Source organism: Engystomops pustulosus, chromosome 7 (assembly GCF_040894005.1).
Source record: "Engystomops pustulosus chromosome 7, aEngPut4.maternal, whole genome shotgun sequence".
Lineage (NCBI taxonomy): Eukaryota > Metazoa > Chordata > Amphibia > Anura > Leptodactylidae > Engystomops > Engystomops pustulosus.
In genome coordinates this window covers 10,778,819-10,800,933 of record NC_092417.1, presented here as the reverse complement: position 1 = coordinate 10,800,933, position 22,115 = coordinate 10,778,819, and the positions used below count along the sequence as shown (strand labels likewise).

Genomic DNA, 22,115 nt, shown 5'->3' with positions numbered 1-22,115 from the left:
CCATTTTCTAAGTTTTCCTTAAGTTTGTTTTTGTCTGGAGTTTTTTGCGTCAAAAAATGTCGTAAATATGAGACAATTTTAAACGATACCTGTCATTTATCACATCAGGAATAGAAGATTAATGTGTCTCACTGAAGAAAAACAAATGTCTGGCGGCCATTTCAAAATGTCGCCAAAAAGGCAATGCGCCAAAAATGTCTCAAAAAAGAAAGGAAAAACTGGAAGAAAAATAATGATAAATGACCCCCATAAAGTATGTCATAAAGGAGTGTATTTTATACCAATAGTAGATGGACGGATAAATGAGACAGACAACTGGTTGGATAGATATGAGCACTAGATTCTTTTAGCAATAGCCAAAATGTTGTATGGAACAATTTTTTGGAAGATAGATAGAAACGAGGATATAAAGTTTATGCATCCCCTGATGGTAATGTTGGCGTCTTATCCCCCATCATATCTGTAGAGAAGCCGGTGATCTCCTTCACCCCAGACTGGAGAACCTTCTTCTACAATGAGACGGTGACCATATCCTGCCACCAGTCACCTAAGGCTCCGGAGGATGAGACATATACGTGGTATAAGAATGGCGCCAAGATGGATGTACATGCTCAGAACTTCACTATCTCCTCCATTCAGTTCTCTGACCGGGCATATTACCAGTGCCAGACCGGCAGCAGCAGTGCCATAAGTGACTCTGAACGACCCCACGTTACAACAGGTAAGTCACCTCCATGTTGTATAGTCTGAATAAGGTGTATGTTTGGAAGTTAGAAAGCTGTACTTTATCATCATTAATGCCGGCTGTGGCCTACAAATATCTCTGGTGGTGACCTCCCGGGCTGGTAGAAACCTGTCACATGGAACTTTTATACCCTTGGGTGCAGAGCTGTCACAATAGGCCTTCATATCCCTGGTGGTAATGTTTCAATATTGTTCCTGGGTCCTCATGTCTATGGTGGTGACCTGACACACTGGGGCACATTTACTTACCCGGCCCCTGCGCGATCCCTGATTTGGACTGTCCAACGAGGATGAACTCCCGATCAGATCCGCTGGAGTTCACCTTCTTCTTCCCGGTGCATGTAAGTGCTTGGGCTTGCGACACATTTTTAAGTTAAATTCCGTGCTCAGTCTGAATCCGTCAGATCGTCCAACGGCACACCCCCCGGTTTGTGTCACATGAAAGCCGGCCTGATCAAAATCCATCATATGCAGCAAAAACCCCTTTTAAATCCCTGTCCCAGTGGCGCAAAACAGAAATTGATGAGATGTCCCACGAAAATTGCGGTCTGCGGGCCCCTTAGTAAATGAGCTCCATTGGGTCTGAAATGTTGTATTGGAATTTTGCCAATTTGTTGAGTCTTACAAGCGTTGAGGTCACTTTGAAGAACCAAGTGATAAGCAGCAATGTCCATACACCTTTAGCCGGATTTGGGTTGGTAATGGAGAGTCAATTAGAGGAAGTGGGTAATATTTTAGCATCCAATGTTCCTCATGGGTCTCATGTCTTGTCTCCCTCCTCCAGACCTTACTATACTGAGAGTCCCGCTACGTGTCTTCGAAGGTGACATCCTGAACCTGACGTGTGACAGTCGTCCTGACATGAACACAACCGGCGCTCAAGCCTCATTTTCTGAAAACTTGGGATTACAAAATCCTAAAACATTGACTATTGAATTGCTAAAACCAATGACCGAGGAAACTTATTTTTATATTGGAGAAGTGCATCGAAGTTCATACATGAATTATATGTGTACAAAAAAGGTTTTCCTGGATAATGAAGTGAAGGAATCGGAAGCCGGTGAGACCATTGAAGTGACAGGTAACGTGTTGTGTGCCCCCGACTGCTACGACCTAGGTCTAAATAACTGATCCTACAAGGTGATACTTCCCATATTCTGTGTCTTCCAGATCTCTTCGCGCCTCCGGAGATAAAATACATAGGAATGGACCAGACTGTGACTTGTGAGACGTCTCTTCATCCATCAAGGGCAGACACAGAATTACAATTTGCTTTCTATGAAAACAGAGACCGGCTCGTACAAGTTGGTTCCTCCAATAAATACAAATTGGAGGATTCTGGGCATTATTCATGTGAAGTCAGAACAATGATGAACAGTGTGAGGAAGATGAGTTCATGGCAATGGCTACATATATACAGTAAGTCACCATCATCCATTGTATCAAACATAACCAAGAGTAGAACTATCAGCAACACTAATATTTGATTTGGTCTTATGTTACCCAGAGAGAAGCCCAATGACATTACACAGATGTAGTTACTGCTCTTCCTCTTAGCATAATGTTGGGTAGAATGAAGGTTTTCTGCTTGTCCTCTGTATTTTGGGTTCCTTACTAGCAAGGACAGAGAAATACGGAGCTAAATAGGCTCCGGTTTACAACTTTGATGACCTGGGAAAAGTTTTCGAGAACCTGGCACTAAAGGGATTGGCAAAGAAGGACAGGCCTAAGTATGTGCAGTCGATATTCACGAGTAACGTTAATTCACACATAGAATAGGGCAGAAACATACATTAAATGGAACCTGTCACCAGATATTGGCCTAATAAACCACTACCAGTATGTTGTTGAGCAGTTGAACAGCTTCTAGATGATGTTTTTTTTCATGACCCAGTGCGGTGGCTTCATCAAGAAAATCAACTTTGAAGTGAGATGTAAGTTAAATGAATAAAGTCAGGGAGGTGGAGAGTTTAACATTCAAGTCAAGCTCTCCCTGCCTCTGGACACCTCCTCCCATGCGATTTACATTATGCACCCGATTTGGTGATCTGATCAGTGATGTCCCTGAACACAGCACCATTAATTACAGTGAAGGGGGGATTTTAAGGCGGGGAGAGCTTGACTTCAGTATTAAACTCTCCACCTCCTTGACTTTAGTGTTAATCTCTCCGCCTCCTTGACTTCAGAAAACCAATTAACATCTCACTTCAAAGTAGATTTTCTGGATGATCACCCCACACCAGGACATGAAATAAACATCATCTAGAAGCCGCTTGACAATATACTGCTAGTGTTTTATTGGGCCAATTTCTGCTGAATTAGAGAACTAAATCTATACAAAACACCCTTGTAGGGTTCGAGGAACTAGCTACATCATTGTTCAGGCATCTTCCCATTGCAGAAGATACTGTAAATTACCAGAGAATTGGCGGTGATTGGTAAAATTACTACCGTAAGTGTTACTATCCCTAGAACGAGGAAGCGGCCAATGGACAGAGGTAAGACATGGCCCCCGCTCCTGCAGGCCATAAGCATGTGTCCAGCCCGATAGGAAACAAAGCATTGGACCCCGTGTTACCTTAGCAGAGGTTTCCATAAGTCGGATGTATATTTTAAGTAATTATATTTTGGATTTGTTTATTCATAGACAATTATAGAACAGTTTTGACAACTACCTGGGACAAAATATTCCAATTTGACACCGTAAATATGAGCTGCAGTGACTCCAGGAGTCACTCATTTTTCTGGTATAAAGATGATGTCCAGTTTCCATATCCAGCTCCTAATATAAGTATAAAGGCTCGTTCTGATTACGATATTGGATATTACCAGTGCTTGGGCAGTTATGGTGGACGCAGCAACCGTGTTTTTCTGGACATTGCCTACGGTAAGTTCCGCAGGAGATGGAGAACCATCACACAATTCTTTATGCGATAGATAAGTCTTATGCCTGATTGTTCTACTCACCAATTGACCGGTGAGTAGAGATGAGTGAACCCGGCACCGATTGTGGGCATTAACAGGAGGGGAGTGGCTGAACCAAAACCAGACCCGGACTTAAATTTTTAATTAAATTCGGAGTCAAGTGCTGGGTACCCAAACTCTGCCATTCTGGTTCATTGAGCACGATGATACGTTTACTAACTGCTCTACTTTTATGATCCAATATCTAAAAAGAAATACTTGATAGTCAATCCTAACCCTATGTAATGAGATCAGATTCTTATTTATTGAAGTCTTGGTGGTAAGTTGTTTCAAATTAAATCAAATCAAAAGACGAGGGGGCACTGTCTCCGTCTGGAGAAAACAAGGTTTAATCACCAGAGGCGACAGGGCTTTTTTACTATGAGAACTGTCAATCTGTGGAATAGCCTGCCTCAGGCGCTGGTCACAGCAGGGATAGCAGAGAGCTTAGGCACTGGACACAGCAGGGACAGCAGAGAGCTCAGGCGCTGGTCAGAGCAGGGACAGCAGAGAGCTCAGGCGCTGGTCACAGCAGGGACAGCAGAGAGCTCAGGCGCTGGTCACAGCAGGGACAACAGAGAGCTCAGGCGCTGGTCACAGCAGGGACAGCAGAGAGCTCAGGCGCTGCTCACAGCAGGGACAGCAGAGAGCTCAGGCGCTGGTCACAGCAGGGACAGCAGAGAGCTCAGGCGCTGGTCACAGCAGGGACAGCAGAGAGCTCAGGCGCTGGTCACAGCAGGGACAGCAGAGAGCTCAGGCGCTGGTCACAGCAGGGACAGCAGAGAGCTCGGGCGCAGGTCACAGCAGGGACAGCAGAGAGCTCAGGCGCTGGTCACAGCAGGGACAGCAGAGAGCTCAGGCGCTGGTCACAGCAGGGACAGCAGAGAGCTCAAGCGCTGGTCACAGCAGGGACAGCAGAGAGCTCAGGCGCTGGTCACAGCAGGGACAGCAGAGAGCTCAGGCGCTGGTCACAGCAGGGACAGCAGAGAGCTCAGGCGCTGGTCACAGCAGGGACAGCAGAGAGCTCAGGCGCTGGTCACAGCAGGGACAGCAGAGAGCTCAGGCGCTGGTCACAGCAGGGACAGCAGAGAGCTCAGGCGCTGGTCACAGCAGGGACAGCAGAGAGCTCAGGCGCTGGTCACAGCAGGGACAGCAGAGAGCTCAGGCACTGGTCACAGCAGGGACAGCAGAGAGCTCAGGCGCTGGTCACAGCAGGGACAGCAGAGAGCTCAGGCGCTGGTCACAGCAGGGACAGCAGAGAGCTCAGGCGCTGGTCACAGCAGGGACAGCAGAGAGCTCAGGCGCTGGTCACAGCAGGGACAGCAGAGAGCTCAGGCGCTGGTCACAGCAGGGACAGCAGAGAGCTCAGGCGCTGGTCACAGCAGGGACAGCAGAGAGCTCAGGCGCTGGTCACAGCAGGGACAGCAGAGAGCTCAGGCGCTGGTCCCAGCAGGGACAGCAGAGAGCTTCAAGAAGGGTCTAGATGCCTTTTTACACCTAAATAACATTGATGGTTATGTTATATAGAATTGTTTCCCATAAATCCCTTCCTCACCCAATCCTTTCCCTTCCTTGGTTGAACTTGATGGACAGGTGTCTTTTTTTCAACAATATAAACAATGATACTATGATAATGTGCTGGGCTCAAAGACCCCCTCCTGGCATTGCCCTCCAGTTTCTGTATTATGTTCCATCACATCTGATCTTCCCCGAGTTTCTATCTTCTGTTTTATATATTTATTTAAGATGGGCTCATCCTGCAAGTGCCCACTAACATCCATGAAGGGGACGAGGTGACGCTGAGGTGTAACACGTGGTACAGCGGCTCGGCTGTAAATACCACCTTCTATAAAGACGACAAGATGATAAAGTTTTTGGGATCTGAAACTGACCTGGATCTTGGAAGAGTTTACAAAAACGCCACAGGAAAATATAAATGTACAAGAGTTATAATCACGGGATCCAGCTCTAAAACCTTTGCTGCTGAGGAGTATATTTCAGTTGCAGGTAAATTTATTTTATAATTCTATAATTTATGCCTTTATGATACTTGGGGGATGTACTTAGTTCTCCTGGTGCTCACGGCTGGAGTTTATTTTATGTATCATCTCGTTTCAGAGCTTTTCACCTCTCCAGAAATCAGACTAAGTCTACAACCAGTGATGGAAGAAGCTGACATGACGCTGACTTGTCACACTACACGCAGTCAAACCAAATACACCTTGTCATTTGCCTTTTATAAAGATGGGAAAATTGTGCAAGATTTTGGTAAATCCAATAAATACATAATTACAGCCGCCGGGATGGAGGATTCTGGGAGTTATACCTGTGAGGTGTCCAGTGGGACAGTGAAGAAGATAAGTAAGCCTGTATCTGTACAAGGTGAGTCAGCCATGTGTCTGGTAAAGAAATGTGTCATTCATGGCTTTGGAAATGTTTAGTAAAATTGTGGTTCCTGTACATTACTAAATTGTAGAGTCCGTATTGTGTGCATCTGTTTTTCAAAATAGCAGACCTATTTTATAAATCCATAAACTTCTACGTTCCTCAAGTGCAGTGTGAAGAACTGCAAGTGTTTTTGAAAACGAGAAAATAAGGAATCAATGGTCAGGGATGTGACCATATTAGAGGTTGGGTTTGGCACCTCCCAAATGTTTGTTGTACCCCTGGAATCACACTGGCTTTGTGACACATTGCTATATATTCCCTGATATCTGGTTGTCAAATTTAGTTTATTAATGGGAGTCAGTAGCAGAAAAATGATAAATTGGTAGGAGTTCTACTTATCATTAGTGGTGAACGAGCCCATCAAAATTTGGGTTCGTGCAAACTTTCAAAAAAACGTTTGGTTCAGAGACCAAGACTTGAGCTCAACTCAACCAAAAACCAACAAGACACAAAGAAATGACCCATAAATGAAAAAAAAAGGACAAATTTTATTGTAAAATATACACAATATATAATTTTTTAAATATATATATGGGTCATTGCTTCGCGTCTTGTTGGTGTTTTGGTTGAAATGTTTTTGAAGGACTCTGATTATAGTGTTTGATGTTTCTCAGTGGTTTCATACTTGAAAACTCCATTGAAAATCATGTGGGCCTGAACTTGGTAGGGAAATCTACCATCAAAATCCATCATAATGAACCAGGGACACTTACTCAGAGATCTAGGCATGATGTGGTCATCATCTTATAATAATCATCCATGGACATATTTCATTCTAAAATCAACTTTTTCAGGGGTATTGTGGCTCCTCTCCGGTGGCATTTATTAATGTGCTGTGGCAGAACAGCAACCAATCCTGGCTCAGAGCTCATATTAATGTCCTGTGGCAGAACAGCAACCAATCCCGGCTCAGAGCTCACATTAATGACCTGTGGCAGAACAGCAACCAATCACAGCTCAGAGCTCATATTAATGACCTGTGGCAGGACAGCAGCCAATCACCGCTCAGCTTCCAACTGCCACAGCAGCAGCAGACAATGGCTCCTGTATATGGTGTTTAATAATTTCGGGAAAGTGCAGGGTGTAAATTTTGATTCTATACCGATTCTATGACACTTCCTGTGTCACTGGGAGCATCTGTGCAAAACTTGGTGACTGCAACCGTGCCGGTGCATACACACACATATACTCTGCTTTATATATTTGATTGGATATATATATATAATATATATATATATATATATATATATATATATTGCAATAGCTTTCCATATTAAAAGCCTGGTCGTTGAGGGGTTAACCAAAGATTTTTTTTTTTAATTGTGTGTTTGTTTGTTTTTTAAATGGGGTGATGTGTGGCAAGTTTCTAATACATATGACTCAAAAATCTTGATTCTGAAATGCATAAAATTCCTTTATAAATTTTTATTCTATTTCTAAGCCTCTTAACATCCTAATAAGAAAAAATAACATAAAACAACATGCCAACATGAAAAGAAATAAAAAAATAAATAAAACATGAAAAAATAACATAAAACAACATGCCAACATGAAAAGAAATAAAAAAATAAATAAAACATGAAAAAATAACATAAAAAAACATGGCAACTTAAAGCACACATATAATTAATGCTAATTAGTAATTAATGTGAGTGGTTAGACTATGGAGCTCATTTACTAAGGGCCCCGCGGACCGCACTTTCGTCAGACATCCCAACAATTTCCATTTTGCGCCGCTGGGACAGGGATTTAAAACGGGATTTTGGTACACGTGATCGGATTGTGTCGCTATTGCACCGGCTTTCATCCAACACAAATCGGGGGGGGGGGGGGGCGATCCGACAGATTCGGACTGAGCGCGGGATTTAACTTCAAAATGTTGTCGCAAGCCAAGCACTTACATGCACCAGGAAGAAGAAGGTGAACTCCGGTGACCTGATCAGGGAAGCGACACAGGCAGGATATCGGACTCACAATCTTCATAAAGAGTTCATCCTCGTTGAACAGTCCGGATCGGGGATCGTGCAGGGACCGGGTAAGTAAATGTGCCCCTATATGTCTGATTAGCATTTAAAATTCAGAAAATCACAATCAACCAATGCAACCCACCTATATGAAATACAACATTTTGCAAAAAAAATTATTTGGGTCATTTAAAGCTTGCTAAAGTTATTACCGCATACACTGACACATGTCAGGTGTGAGAAATAAGCCTTACCGGGGAAAATGAGACGAGTCCTTAAGGGGTTAGTAGGCCAAAATGATATCACAAGTGAATTTAAATGCACTGCCTAGACGTCGCCCCCAGCAGCTTATTGGTTTGGCTGTGCATAATTCCACCAGTCACTATCGATCACCGAGCATTCACCTGGATGTGGTTCTAGGCCCAGAGAACTTATCTACAGAACCGCTTGTGCAGCTGTTTTGCTTGTGCTCTGACTCCACCAGCTTCTTATTCCCAGCAGTCCCTTCATGTCTGTGTTACCTCTTCCATCAGGTCTGGCCGTGGTGTCTTTTACTCCCAATTTTGGAAAGATCTTGACGACAGAAAACATGACCCTGACGTGTAACGTGGATCCTAAAATCAGAGACAAACAAGAGTATTTCTGGTACAAGGACGGGATCCGGATGGACAGAACTCATCAGAGCTTCACTATTCAGGATGCGGGTGTCAGTGACAGCGGGTATTACCAGTGCCGCTCCACTAATACTCATATGAGCGAGCCCCTCAGGCTGGACGTCTCTAATGGTAAGTCAGGGGCTTGGGCAAAGGTCTTCTTACATCATGATGATGTACAAGATGGGTGGCAAACTTAGATATACAGAGGGGCAAATATTAATTTGGACAAACATGCAGGCCAACCATGATATTGAATAAAAACTGTACAATTGTGGATGTTTTTTTCTCCCCTACGCCCCCTGTAAATGGTAAGAGTTTGAGGCACCTTCCCATGTGTTGTGTCTCATGTTGTTAAAAAGATACCTTGGGACTAAAAACTGTATTTCAAAGCCAGTCTTGTCATAATTCATCATTTTAATTCTTTGTTTATAAACCTATGCGTAGGGTCCACCGATAAATGTATAAAGGTGCAGCCAGAGCACATATATAAAAGGTGCAGCCGCTAAGAACTATTGGCATTACTTTTCCTGGATTGTTCTGGCTCACAAGCCCTACATTAATTGCTGGCGCAGTGCAGGACACTGCACAACTCTACACCAGACACAGAAAAACAAAAAAAAACCTTAATCCACACTTCTCTTCGAGTGCAACCACCTGCCAGATACATTAGGAGACCGGATATAGACACATTGATACCACACAAGCTCCCACACTAGCAACTCAACAATCTCCATCTCCCACACTGAAAACAAGCAAGCTCCTCTTCCCCACTCACAACACACAGTCCCCCCTCCCCTACTGACAACAAACTCCGACTCCACAACAAATAAATCCCCATCCTCCTCTCAAAACATACAAGCGCCCCTCCCCCACTCACATCACACAAGCATTTCCTGCCCTACTCACTGCAAACAGGGCCCCCCATCCATCACTCAAAACTTCCCCAGAACTTAAGCTGTGACCCCATCAACTGTTTGTGACCTGCAGCCCACTGGGAAAACTTCTGTAATGTCCTGGGGTTGGACCATTACACAAATAACTGATTGTAGTCTTACCTAGGGAATAGTGATCACTGATCACCCCAATCGGCCTCAAGTCAAGGTAAAGCCAATTATTCAAAGGCCTCACCCACAGTTAGGAACCTACAGAGCCGGCTCAAATGATCCAGCTCACCAAGAAGAGCCGGATTTTAGTTTATAATTTTTAGTCGATCTTAAAACTGTTTATCATTACGATTTGCTTTCTTTTGTGTTTTTATAAGGGTTTGGAACTTGAGATCTAGAGCTTTTTTTGTTTTTAGATCCAGAACTAGTTTTAGTTTGAGCCACCTACACTTTCTATAAGTTCTATGGTTTCTATAAGTTTTTTTTCTATGGTTTCTATAAGTTTTATAGTTAGTTGTTAGAGTTATTTCATGTGAGAGACACTTACCTCTCCTCAGGTATGCTCGGAGTCCAGGTAAGCTTCCAAGAGAAGGACAAGCCCGCTAACTGATTCCGATGACAACTAGAAGGCGAAATGTTGCAGTGAGCTGGACGTACCATCAGATCTATACTGTGTGTTCTGTTTTTCAGGTGATGTCGTTCTGCAGGGTCCTCTTTTTATATTAGAAGGTGACAACGTGACCTTCAGCTGTCACCATCGCCAAGGCTACCACGGTTTACCACTAACTGCGTTTTATAAGAACAACATTCTCATAAGATTTCCGGAAACAAGCTCCGATCTGCAGCTCACATCAGCTGAACCCAGTATGAATGGAATATATAAATGTGTGAAACATCTCCCCGAGGACAATATTACCAAAATATTACATTCCACAGAACTTTTGATTTCGGTCAAAGGTAAAAACTTATTTTTTCTTATTTGTTCCCCTGCGTGACAATGGTGGAGGGCAGCAGTAGGGGTAGGAAGAAAGGGGTCTTTACTGGGCAGGGGTGGACTGGCCATAAGACCCACCAGGAGAAATACCGATGGGCCGATTAGTTTAGGGCCGGTCTGGTACTGGTGGGGCCGGTGGGAAAATAAAACACACGAAACTCACCTCTCCGATGCCCCGACGCTGCTCCCCTGCTTGGTGACAACAACGTACGCGCCGGCGTCGGCAAGCGGCTGACGTCATGGTCTCTGCGACGCTGGCCCTTACGGAGCTGACACCGCGGCCGGAGTGGGATCAAGCAGGGGAGCAGCGTCGGGGTATCGGAGAGGTGAGTTTCATTTGTTTTTATTTTTATGTACTGTGCAGGCGCTGTATACCGGGGGCAGGGGCTGTACACCGGGGGCAGGACTGTACACAAGGGCTATGGGCTGAACACCTTGGCTATGGGCAGCACACCTTGGCTATGGGCTGCATACCGGGGCTATGGGCTGTCAGGATGTATACCAAGGCTATGGGCTGTCTGGCTGTATACTGGGGCTATGGGCTGTCTGGATGTATACCAAGGCTATGGGCTGTCTGGATGTATACCAAGGCTATGGGCTGTCTGGATGTATACCAAGGCTATGGGCTGTCTGGATGTATACCAAGGCTATGGGCTGTCTGGATGTATACCAAGGCTATGGGCTGTCTGGCTGTATACCGGGGCTATGGGCTGTCTGGCTGTATACCGGGGCTATGGGCTGTCTGGCTGTACACTGGGTGGATACATGCAGTATTATAGTAGTTATATTCCTGTACATAGAGGGCAGTATTATAGTACAGGTAGTCCTCGGGTTACGACGGTCTCGGGTTACGTCGTTTCGTGGTTACGACGCTTTATACGTCTCATTCCGACTTACGCGGTTTTGCGTCGTAAGTCGAACCGTACGTGCGCCGGAAGTCATAGAGTACTGTACTGCACACTGTACCCGGTTACTGTACATGAGAAAAACGAGTCTCCTGCACGGCATAACACCCTTCATTATGGCTCCCAAACGAAAGGTAGACTCATCTGATAGTGTATCAAAGAAAAGGAAGGCCATCACCATGGAGGTGAAAGTAGGTATCATAAGGCAATCAGAGAAGGGGGAAACAGCAACAGAAATTGGCAGGTCATTAGGACTTAGTCGTTCTACTGTTGCTACGATTATCAAGGATAAAGATCGTATCCTTGAACATGTGAAAGGATCTGCTCCTATGAAAGCAACAGTGATAACAAAGCAGCGTAGTGGGCTTATTATTGAGATGGAAAGATTATTGGTGCTTTGGTTGGAAGACCAAAATCAACGCCGTATCCCTGTGAGTTTTATGGTTATTCAGGAGAAGGCTAGGCGACTGTTTGAGGCTTTGAAAAGAGAAAAGGGGGAAGGAAGTCAAAGTGAAGAATTTGTGGCGAGTAGGGGTTGGTTTATGAGGTTTAAGGATCGTGCCAATTTCCATAACATTAAAGTGCAAGGTGAAGCTGCTAGTGCTGATGAGAAAGCAGCAACTGAGTTTCCTAAAGAATTGGCTAAGATAATTGAGGAGGGTGGTTACTGTGCTCAACAAGTATTCAACGTGGATGAGACAGGCTTGTTCTGGAAACGTTTACCTAACCGTACGTACATTGCCAAGGAGGAGAAGACAGCACCAGGTCATAAAGTCGGCAAGGAAAGACTGACTTTGCTTCTTGGGGGCAATGCTGCTGGCGACTACAAACTGAAGCCCATGCTGGTATATCAGGCTGAGAATCCAAGGGCGCTCAAGGGTATTTCAAAAGGTCATCTACCAGTCATCTGGAAGTCTAATAGGAAGGCATGGGTGACACTTGCAGTGTTTGATGACTGGTTCACCAACCATTTTGTGCCAGACGTGAAGCGGTATTGTACCTCCAAGGATATCCCCTTTAAGGTGTTGCTAATTCTGGACAATGCCCCTGGACACCCTGCCCATCTGGATGACTTTAACCCTAATGTCAAGGTGGTTTACCTTCCACCTAATACCACTGCCCTAATACAGCCTATGGACCAAGGAGTCATTGCTACATTCAAGGCCTACTACCTACAAAGGGTCATTGGTAATGCTTTAGCAGCAACTGAAAAGGATAAGAACTTGACTCTCAAGGACTTTTGGAAAACATACAACATCCTTGATGCTGTGAATAACATTGCTGATTCCTGGGATGAGGTTAAGCAGACCAGTATGAATGGTGTGTGGAAAAAACTGTGTCACCAGTTTGTGAATGATGTCACAGAGGTCCAAGAGTCAGTGACTAGCGTCATAAAGAACGTTGTTGATATGAGTAAGACAATGAATCTGGAGGTGGAGGAGGATGATGTCACAGAGCTATTGGCATCTCATGGAGAGGAGTTATCTGCTGAGGACCTTATTCAACTGGAGAAGCAGATAATAGAGGAAGAGGAAGACAAACCAACCCCAGAACCTAAGAGATTTACAAGGCAGGGCTTGGCAGCAGGTTTTGCCCTGATACAGGAAGGGTTGTCAAGGTTTGAGGCTGAGGATCCCAACATGGAAAGGTACACTAGGGTTGCCAGAGGAGTCATGGATTCCCTTAGCTGTTACAAGGAGATCTTGGAGGAGAAGAAGATGGTCTCCTTCCAAACTAACCTGCAGCAGTACTTCAAGATCCTGCCTGCAACAAATCCTGCAACAGATCCTGTACCCTCTACCTCAGCTGCCCCTCTTGACTCAGCTGCCCCAGTATCTCCAGCACCTTCTGTAGCTTCCTCCCAATAAGTAAGCCTGTTCTCTCTTTGGAATTGTTACATTGTTTATTACAGTACAGTACACTGTTTATTACTGTTACAGCACAGTACAGTATTTCATTATTAAACGTACTATACTGCACAATATTTTACTGTACCTATGTTTATTGATAATTATGTAGGGTAGGATAGGCTAAGTATGATACAATGAACGTATGATCCGACATACGTCAAAATTCGGTTTGCGACGCCGCGCAAGAACGGATCAACGTCGTAAGTCGAGGACTACCTGTAGTTATATTCTTGTACATAAGGGGCAGTATTATAGTAGTTATATTCCTATACATAGGGGGCAGTATTATAGTAGTTATATTCCTGTACATAGGGGGCAGTATTATAGTAGTTATATTCCTGTACATAGGGGACAGTATTATAGTAGTTATATTCTTGTACATAGGGGGCAGTATTATAGTAGTTATATTCTTGTACATAGGGGGCAGTATTATAGTAGTTATATTCTTGTACATAGGGGGCAGTATTATAGTAGTTATATTCCTGTACATAGGGGGCAGTATTATAGTAGTTATATTCCTGTACATAGGGGGCAGTATTATAGTAGTTATATTCTTGTACATAGGGGGCAGTATTATAGTAGTTATATTCCTGTACATAGAGGGCAGTATTATAGTAGTTATATTCCTGTACATAAGGGGCAGTATTATAGTAGTTATATTCCTGTACATAGGGGACAGTATTATAGTAGTTATATTCTTGTACATAGGGGGCAGTATTATAGTAGGTATATTCCTGTACATAGGGGGCAGTATTATAGTAGTTATATTCTTGTACATAGGGGGCAGTATTATAGTAATTATATTCTTGTACATAGGGGGCAGTATTATAGTAGTTATATTCTTGTACATAGAGAGCAGTATTATAGTAGTTATATTCTTGTACATAGGGGCAGTATTATAGTAGTTACATTCCTGTACATAGGGAGCAGTATTATAGTAGTTATATTCCTGTACATAGGAGGCAGTATTATAGTAGTTATATTCTTGTACATAGGGGGCAGTATTATAGTAGTTATATTCCTGTACATAGGAGGCAGTATTATAGTAGTTATATTCTTGTACATAGGGAGCAGTATTATAGTAGTTATATTCCTGTAGATAGGAGGCAGTATTATAGTAGTTATATTCTTGTACATAGGGGGCAGTATTATAGTAGTTATATTCTTGTACATAGGGGGCAGTATTATAGTAGTTATATTCTTGTACACAGGGGGCAGTATTATAGTAGTTATATTCTTGTACACAGGGGGCAGTATTATAGTAGTTATATTCCTGTACATAGGGGGCAGTATTATAGTAGTTATATTCCTGTACATAGGGGGCAGTATTATAGTAGTTATATTCCTGTACATAGGGGGCAGGATTATAGTAGTTATATTCCTGTACATAGGGGGCAGTATTATAGTAGTTATATTCCTGTACATAGGGGGCAGTATTATAGTAGTTATACTCTTGTACATAGGGGGCAGTATTATAGTAGTTATACTCTTGTACATAGGGGGCAGTATTATAGTAGTTTACTCTTGTACATAGGGGACAGTATTATAGTAGTTATATTCCTGTACATAGGGGGCAGTATTATAGTAGTTATATTCCTGTACATAGGGGGCAATTTTATTAGTAGAAACAAACAAAATACATGGTACATTCCAATCAGAATTTAACAGAAATCATACATTGAAATTAAAAAATAAATGTATAATAAGTAACTTAAATGTCCATCATTGGTTAAAGGGAAAATGATTAAACATAATTACAAGATGCATTAGTCCAAACATATATGTCTCCATAACTTCCTATTCCCATCTCTTTTCCCTATCTCTATGTATCTGATCCATCTGAGCTCAGACATGATGAGTGTGACTGCGGTCATGTGCTGGAAGGTCTCGCTGTGGATGGAGACTCGGGTCCTGTTGTGCCAGTGATAATACTTTATGGTGGTGATAACGAGGTACATGGTTTCCCTGTTGATGCCATCTACATGTGATGTTACCCCATAGATGATCTCTGGGTATCTGAGAGACTGTAGACGTGGTATATTCAGCCTGCGGGACACCTACTGCCATATCTGCCTCCCTCCCTGGCACTTGGTGGTAAAGTGCTCCATAGTCTCCTCTTGGTGACATCCTAGGGGACACATACGCTCAGAGACGCTCAGAAATTTTAAATTGCGCCTAACAAAGAGCCTCCCATGCAGAGACAACCAGGCAATATCAAAGAATTTGGCTGGAAGCCTCGGTCCATTAAGGAACCTCAGACTCTCCTGCAGGATGGCCGTTGTGCAGTCCCTCAGAGCTGGCTGTAATGTATAGAAGGTCTTACAGATATTAGTGTACAGCTCCTTCCTGGTCCTACTCTCCAGATATGTCTTATCTATTCTCCACTTTTTCATGCACCTGAGACCATACTCCAGATACTAGGGGAGGAAGCCAGGAGTCCATCGGCCCCTCTTGAGACTGCCGCCTCGCACCCAAGACTCTGCAAAAGGCAATATCCAGTCCCTGACACTACTTACCCACACAAGACCATTATTTGAGTCCAGGCAACCAAAATTGACTTTCAGAAACATGGAGTCAAAAAATACCCTTGGATTTAACATATCCAGCCCACCCTCTCTCCTCTGCAGGTAGGTGATCCCTCTTTTTACTGGGTTCAACCTGTTCCCCCATAAAAGTTGGAAGAACAGGCTAAAGAGCCTAGCGGAGAAAGATTCTGGCAAAGGAAAGACGACAGAGACGTAGAGGAAGACAGGGACCAGGTAAGTCTTCAGCAGAGTGACCCTTTCTCTATAGGTCAGCCTCCAGTTCTTCCATCGCTGAACCTTTGCATTTCCGGTTTCCAACTTCTCTTCCCAATTTAGTTTGGCAATATCTTCCCTCCCAAATTTAACCCCAAGGATCTTAATATGGGTGGAGGCCTTGGCGAACTGTAGCCGATCAAAGCCAGGAGCAGTATCCAACGTCCAGAAAGCTTGACTCTTCTCAAGGTTGACCAGAGACCAGGAGGCCTCTGAGTAACTTCTGATGGCTGCAGATAACATCTCCACCTCACGAGGTTCAGATATCCCCACAGTCACATCATCCGTGTAGGCGACTACCTTCAAAGGCAAGCAATGGGGGACCGGCACCCCCTGAAAATCACACCGCTGCAGTGATCGCAGAAACAAGTCTATGGCAAACACATACAGCAGTGGACTCAGGGGACAGCCTTGTCGCACCCCGGCCTCTACCCCGAAAGTGTCCCCCTGCCAACCATTAATCAGAGGAAAGCTCTTCGCCTCTCTATACAAAGTTCTCAGCCAATCTATAAATTGTCCCGGAATACCGTACTTTGACAAAGTGGCCCATAGATAATCGTGATCAACCCTGTCAAAGGCTTTAGCCTGGTCCAGACCTACAACATATCTCCCACACCTCAGAGCTTTACATCTCTCAAACATCTCTCTAATCGAGATGACTGCTCCAGAGATGTTCCGCCCTCTTACCGTGCCGTACTGAGAGCCTGCCAACAGTGCCGGGGACAAACAGACTAACCTAGAAAACAGAATTTTTGCCAGAATTTTCCTGTCGACATTCAAGAGGGCGATCGGCCTCCAGTTCTTGATGTCACTAGGCTCCTTACCTTTGGACAGCAGAATAAGGGAGGACACTCTCATGGATGGAGGCATCAGGTGATTTTCTAGACAATTTGTAAATACATCCACAAGGATCGGGGCTAAGAGGTCTCTGAACTTTTTATAAAATTCACATGTTATACCATCAGGACCTGGTGCCTTCTTCAGATTTAACTTATCAATGGCCTCTTTAACCTCCTCCTCTGTTATTCCTGCTGTCAAAGGAGAAAAATGTCCAAATCTCTAGTGTCAGGGCCTGGAGTTTCCTCCAAGAATTGAGCCATTTTCTCTTTATCCAAAACCTTTTTCTGAAATAAGTCATCATAGTAGGATCTCACCACCCCCAGGATACCCTCCCGAGATTCCTGTAAAACTCCCTAGGAGTCAGTGAGACCTGTGATTGATTTTTTTGCCACACGTTACCGGCAATTTTCATACGGATCAGGGACGCCTAGAGTCCCGTAATCTCTTTCTATTACCAGGGACGTGTAGCGGCTGTACTGATACTGCTTTATTTCAGACTTCAGTCGGTCAATCTTTTGTTTGTCATCACCACCCGCCGAATAGAGTGACTCCAATTCTTTCCGCAGCTTGAGATACTGGCTGTACTTACTCTTCCCCTTCTTCACTGACAGTCTCTTTAAGAGGGACCTGATCTCCTCCTTGACGTTCTCCCACCTGTCAGATATGTTGTCATAGAAGTCCTGTCTCTGGAGCTGGTCCTGAAAAAGGGAGTGAACACAATTCTGGACATAGACATCATTCAGAATGCTGGAATTAAGCCTCCATAACCCCCGTCCAATATCAGAACGGTTAGTTGCGCCTAGGTGAAACAATAAGACAAGATGGTCAGAATATGGGACGACCCTCTCAATCATCCCACTAACAGTCTCTGAAGGACTTACAAACGCCATGTCAATTCTACTGTTCCTGTCAGCATATGTGTAGGTATATTTAGGTTTCCTCCCGTCCAGGGATGGGAGGAAACCTAAATGTACCTACACATGTGCTGACAGGAACAGTAGAATTGACATGGCGTTTGTAAGTCCTTCAGAGACTGTTAGTGGGATGATTGAGAGGGTCGTCCCATATTCTGACCATCTTGTCTTATTGTTTCACCTAGGCGCCACTAACCGTTCTGATATTGGACGGGGGTTATGGAGGCTTAATTCCAGCATTCGGCCTGTGATACGATGTTCTGTAGGACTTTGGAGTCTCTGACCACTGCTCTGCCCGAGGACCTGTCACCCGATGTCATGGTAACATTAAAGTCGCCCGCCAATACTACAGGGATTGAGGTGAAAAGATATTGTTTTACCTCATTAAACAGCTGGATTCTCTCTGTCACTGTCTGTGGGCCATAGATGTTGATCAGCCGGAGCCGCCTACCATGGATGGTCACTTCCAGCACCAGGCACCTCCCCATAGCGACCTCCGTCAGCCTGTGCACCGTCACGTCTGTGGTGTTAAATAATATGGCGACCCCGGCGTACGGCTCCACAGCCAGTGACCAGTAAGAAGGACCAGACCGCCACTCACGCTCAGCCTCACGGAGATGCCCTAAGGTGGTCAAACGGGTCTCCTGCAGGAAGATGATATCAGCGTCCAGATATCTCAGGTGGTCATACACAGCGTGTCTAGTCCTTCTTACTTTAATGCTGTTGACGTTGCTGGAAGCAACTTTTAGAGAGAATCCAGCCATTACAATGATAAAGAGCAGAGCAGCGACCCCCATCATCATATGTCAGAGTCAGAGTCTCCCTGTACACCACCAGTCTCCATGTCCGACTCCTCAGCAGCCTCTAGAGGAGGGGGCTTCTTCTTAGTTGGGGGGTCTCCTGTGTCCACCTCACACTCATTATCAATGCGCTGTAACTCGCGCTCATAATCACCTTCTGACTCAGACAGAACATCATATCTGTTAGATAGGACCATGACCCCGGTATCACCACTGGACTTTTTCCTGGTTTTTGGACCTAAGTTGCACTCTTCCTCTGGTTTACGGGAGGATTTATCTTTTTTCTTTCTTTTGTTTTTTTTTACCTCCTCATATTCACTAGGTGCTACAGAAGTGGCTGCCTGAGGCTGCTCCTGAGTTACCACCCCCATACTCCCCTGAGCACCATCCGACATCTGAGGTGCTGGTACAGCATCACCTGACCCCTGTACCTCCCGCCTGGTCAAAATTTGCCCTGACACCAAGGCCTCCTCCTCTAAGGCATCTGCCTCCTGCACCATCTCATTATCTGAGAAGTCCCTGGCGATGTTATGCCAGGCCTCCGGGCAATCCTTGTGTGGGTGGCCCATCTCTCCGCAGAGGTTACATTTCACCTTCTCACAGGTGGCACTGAGATGACCGACCTCCCCGCACAGGTTACACTTCACCACTGTACATATATTGGCCACGTGACCGATCTTTCCGCACTTGAAGCACTTTCTTGGTTGCCCGGGATAAAAGCAGACGCCTTTCTCTCTCCCTATGAAGAAGGAGTTAGGGAGGTGCAGGGTGATGTTATTGTACTGCCTCAGTTTTACCAGAACCTTCCACCCACCAGTCCAGATGCCGTCGGCGTCTCTGTTCTTAGTGAGGTCTGACACAGGATCACAATGGCGCCTGAGCCACACTAGAATGTCCTGAGGGGGAACAGACTCGTTCCAAAATATCACATTGACCACCACGGTACCTGGCCTGTATATGGGGACAAATGTAAATTTATTCCAGCCGTCCTTGTCCCTGAACCGGGGGAGTTTGTCCCAGAGCCTATCCAGACTAGACATGAGCTTAAAGCTGACATCATAGCCCTGTCTGTCTGGAAGGTTTATGACCGCCAGGATGTCATCTGGGGAGAACCCCATCTGGCTGCACAGGAGATCCCGCACCACAAACCTCCTATCTGGGAGATCTTCCTTTGCGCCCCTGTTTTTAAAGCGCACCACGTTCCTCCTCTTAAACGCCTGCCCTGTGTAGTGTGCGCTAGAGGTGAAGGAGGGAGCGCCGCGGCTCCAGGCATTTCTGGGAGGTTCATGACGGGGTTCACTCCGGGTATTGGGGGGAGGGTCTGAGCTAGAGCGACCTGACTCAACTGGGGGGCTCGATGTTATAGGGGGGAAGTCACTTACATTATCCTGTACAACCCCCTTTCCCCCATCCACCTCTATGTTATTCTCAGGTGACTGCACATCCCATACAGATTGAGGGTCCCCTCCATCCCCCGACCCCTCAGGAACATCATGATGACCACCAGTGTCCCCAGTGTCTGCTCCAGCAGTAGAACCGTCCTGGATCACCACATCACCCGGACACATAGGTGTATGTCCACTGTCCTGCTGCGGTGTAGTGCCTCCTGGGACTTGTGGTGCCTGTGCCTGCTGCGGTGTAGTGCCTCCTGGGACTTGTGGTGCCTGTGCATGCTCCTGCTGCGGTGTAGTGCCTCCTGGGACTTGTGGTGCCTGTGCATGCTCCTGCCGATGGATGGCTGCAGACCTTGGCAGCTGCTGTTTTCCCTTCTCGCCCTCTTGAAACACAAAACTTGGTGCTTGTAGTATGGGACGTGTTCCTCTCTCATCAGGAGACATGCTGAACACTGACGCAGCGTCAGAGGGTCTGGACATAGATGTAATGTTCTGTCTGGCAAAGCGTTCCTTATTCCTATAGGACTCAGACAGCGGCCCCATCTTCTCCAGGACACAGTCCATCTCTCCCACCACCACCGCCAGCTCTTTGCTCAGTGAGTGCAGCTTGGAGTTATACAGGGCGCTACTCTCAGGGTGCGCAGTTTTTAGTGAATACATGCAGTCTATTTGCATTTGCAGCATCTGTTTGTGGTGACTTAGCTCCCCCATCCTCCTTACCAGTGCTGGGATCTCCTCTGCCAACTGCAGCTCAGGCGCTCGGGTGGTCTCCATCACCTGCCGTGCTGGTTGCTGTAGTCCTCCAGGCTGAGTGCATCCACCTGTCTCCTTCACCTGCCGTGCTGGTCGCTGTAGTCCTCCAGGCTGAGTGCATCCACCTGTCTCCTTGTGTGTCACATCTCCAGGCTTGCTGCTTGCACCGGCCTTTGCAGGGACATGTTGTGGCTTCACAGCAGATCTGGTGCGGCCTGGAGCGGCCATGCTGGTCACCACATCCCTCTGCTGCAGGTTTTCTTGCAGGGTTTGCTTCTCTATGGACGTTCTCCTCTGTCTGGGTGCAGGAGTGGGGGGCTGTGCACCTGCTGCTGGTCTGACAATCTGCTTCACCTGTGCTCCTCCACGCTGGGCTGGTGAGGAACTTCCTTCATTCTTTGCTGCACTCATTTTCTTCACTTCAACTTTCTTTGTAGCATCAACATTACATTCATTCTGTCGATTCTCTTGCTGACTGGAAACTTTTAGATTTAAATCCATCTGTAGAATTGATTGGGAGTTCACTCCCGTTGTAGGCCTGGAAGCCTGGGCCTTGCTTGGGGAATCTCCCCACCCAGGGTGGCCCCGCCCTGGGCTCGCTCCTGACATGCAGAGGTGTCAGGAGCTCAGCTCACACACGTCCTCACAGCAAGGGGGCAGTATTATAGTAGTTATATTCCTGTACATAGGGGACAGTATTATAGTAGTTATATTCTTGTACATAGGGGGCAGTATTATAGTAGTTATATTCTTGTACATAGGAGGCAGTATTATAGTAGTTATATTCTTGTACATAGGGGGCAGTATTATAGTAGTTATATTCCTGTACATAGGGGACAGTATTATAGTAGTTATATTCTTGTACATAGGGGGCAGTATTATAGTAGTTATATTCTTGTACATAGGAGGCAGTATTATAGTAGTTATATTCTTGTACATAGGGGCAGTATTATAGTAGTTATATTCTTGTACATAGGGGCAGTATTATAGTAGTTATATTCTTGTACATAGGTGGCAGTATTATAGTAGTTCTATTCCTGTACATAGGGGGGCAGTATTATAGTAGTTATATTCCTGTACATAGGGGGCAGTATTATAGTAGTTATATTCTTGTACATAGGGGGCAGTATTATAGTAGTTATATTCT

At 45.3% G+C, this 22,115-nt stretch overlaps 1 protein-coding gene across 1 annotated transcript in view; it reads left to right on the top strand.

The window, feature by feature from the left end:
* Positions 1 to 302: 302 nt before the first annotated feature.
* LOC140069975 (Fc receptor-like protein 5) overlaps positions 303 to 22,115 on the top strand; it is a 41,640-nt gene continuing 19,827 nt past the window's right edge. The window contains exons 1-9 of the mRNA XM_072116303.1: positions 303 to 318; positions 467 to 721; positions 1,529 to 1,825; positions 1,915 to 2,163; positions 3,392 to 3,631; positions 5,455 to 5,715; positions 5,827 to 6,090; positions 8,654 to 8,905; positions 10,351 to 10,617. Of these exons, the coding sequence (XP_071972404.1) occupies positions 303 to 318; positions 467 to 721; positions 1,529 to 1,825; positions 1,915 to 2,163; positions 3,392 to 3,631; positions 5,455 to 5,715; positions 5,827 to 6,090; positions 8,654 to 8,905; positions 10,351 to 10,617 (2,101 nt within the window). The remainder of the gene's footprint in view (positions 319 to 466; positions 722 to 1,528; positions 1,826 to 1,914; positions 2,164 to 3,391; positions 3,632 to 5,454; positions 5,716 to 5,826; positions 6,091 to 8,653; positions 8,906 to 10,350; positions 10,618 to 22,115) is intronic.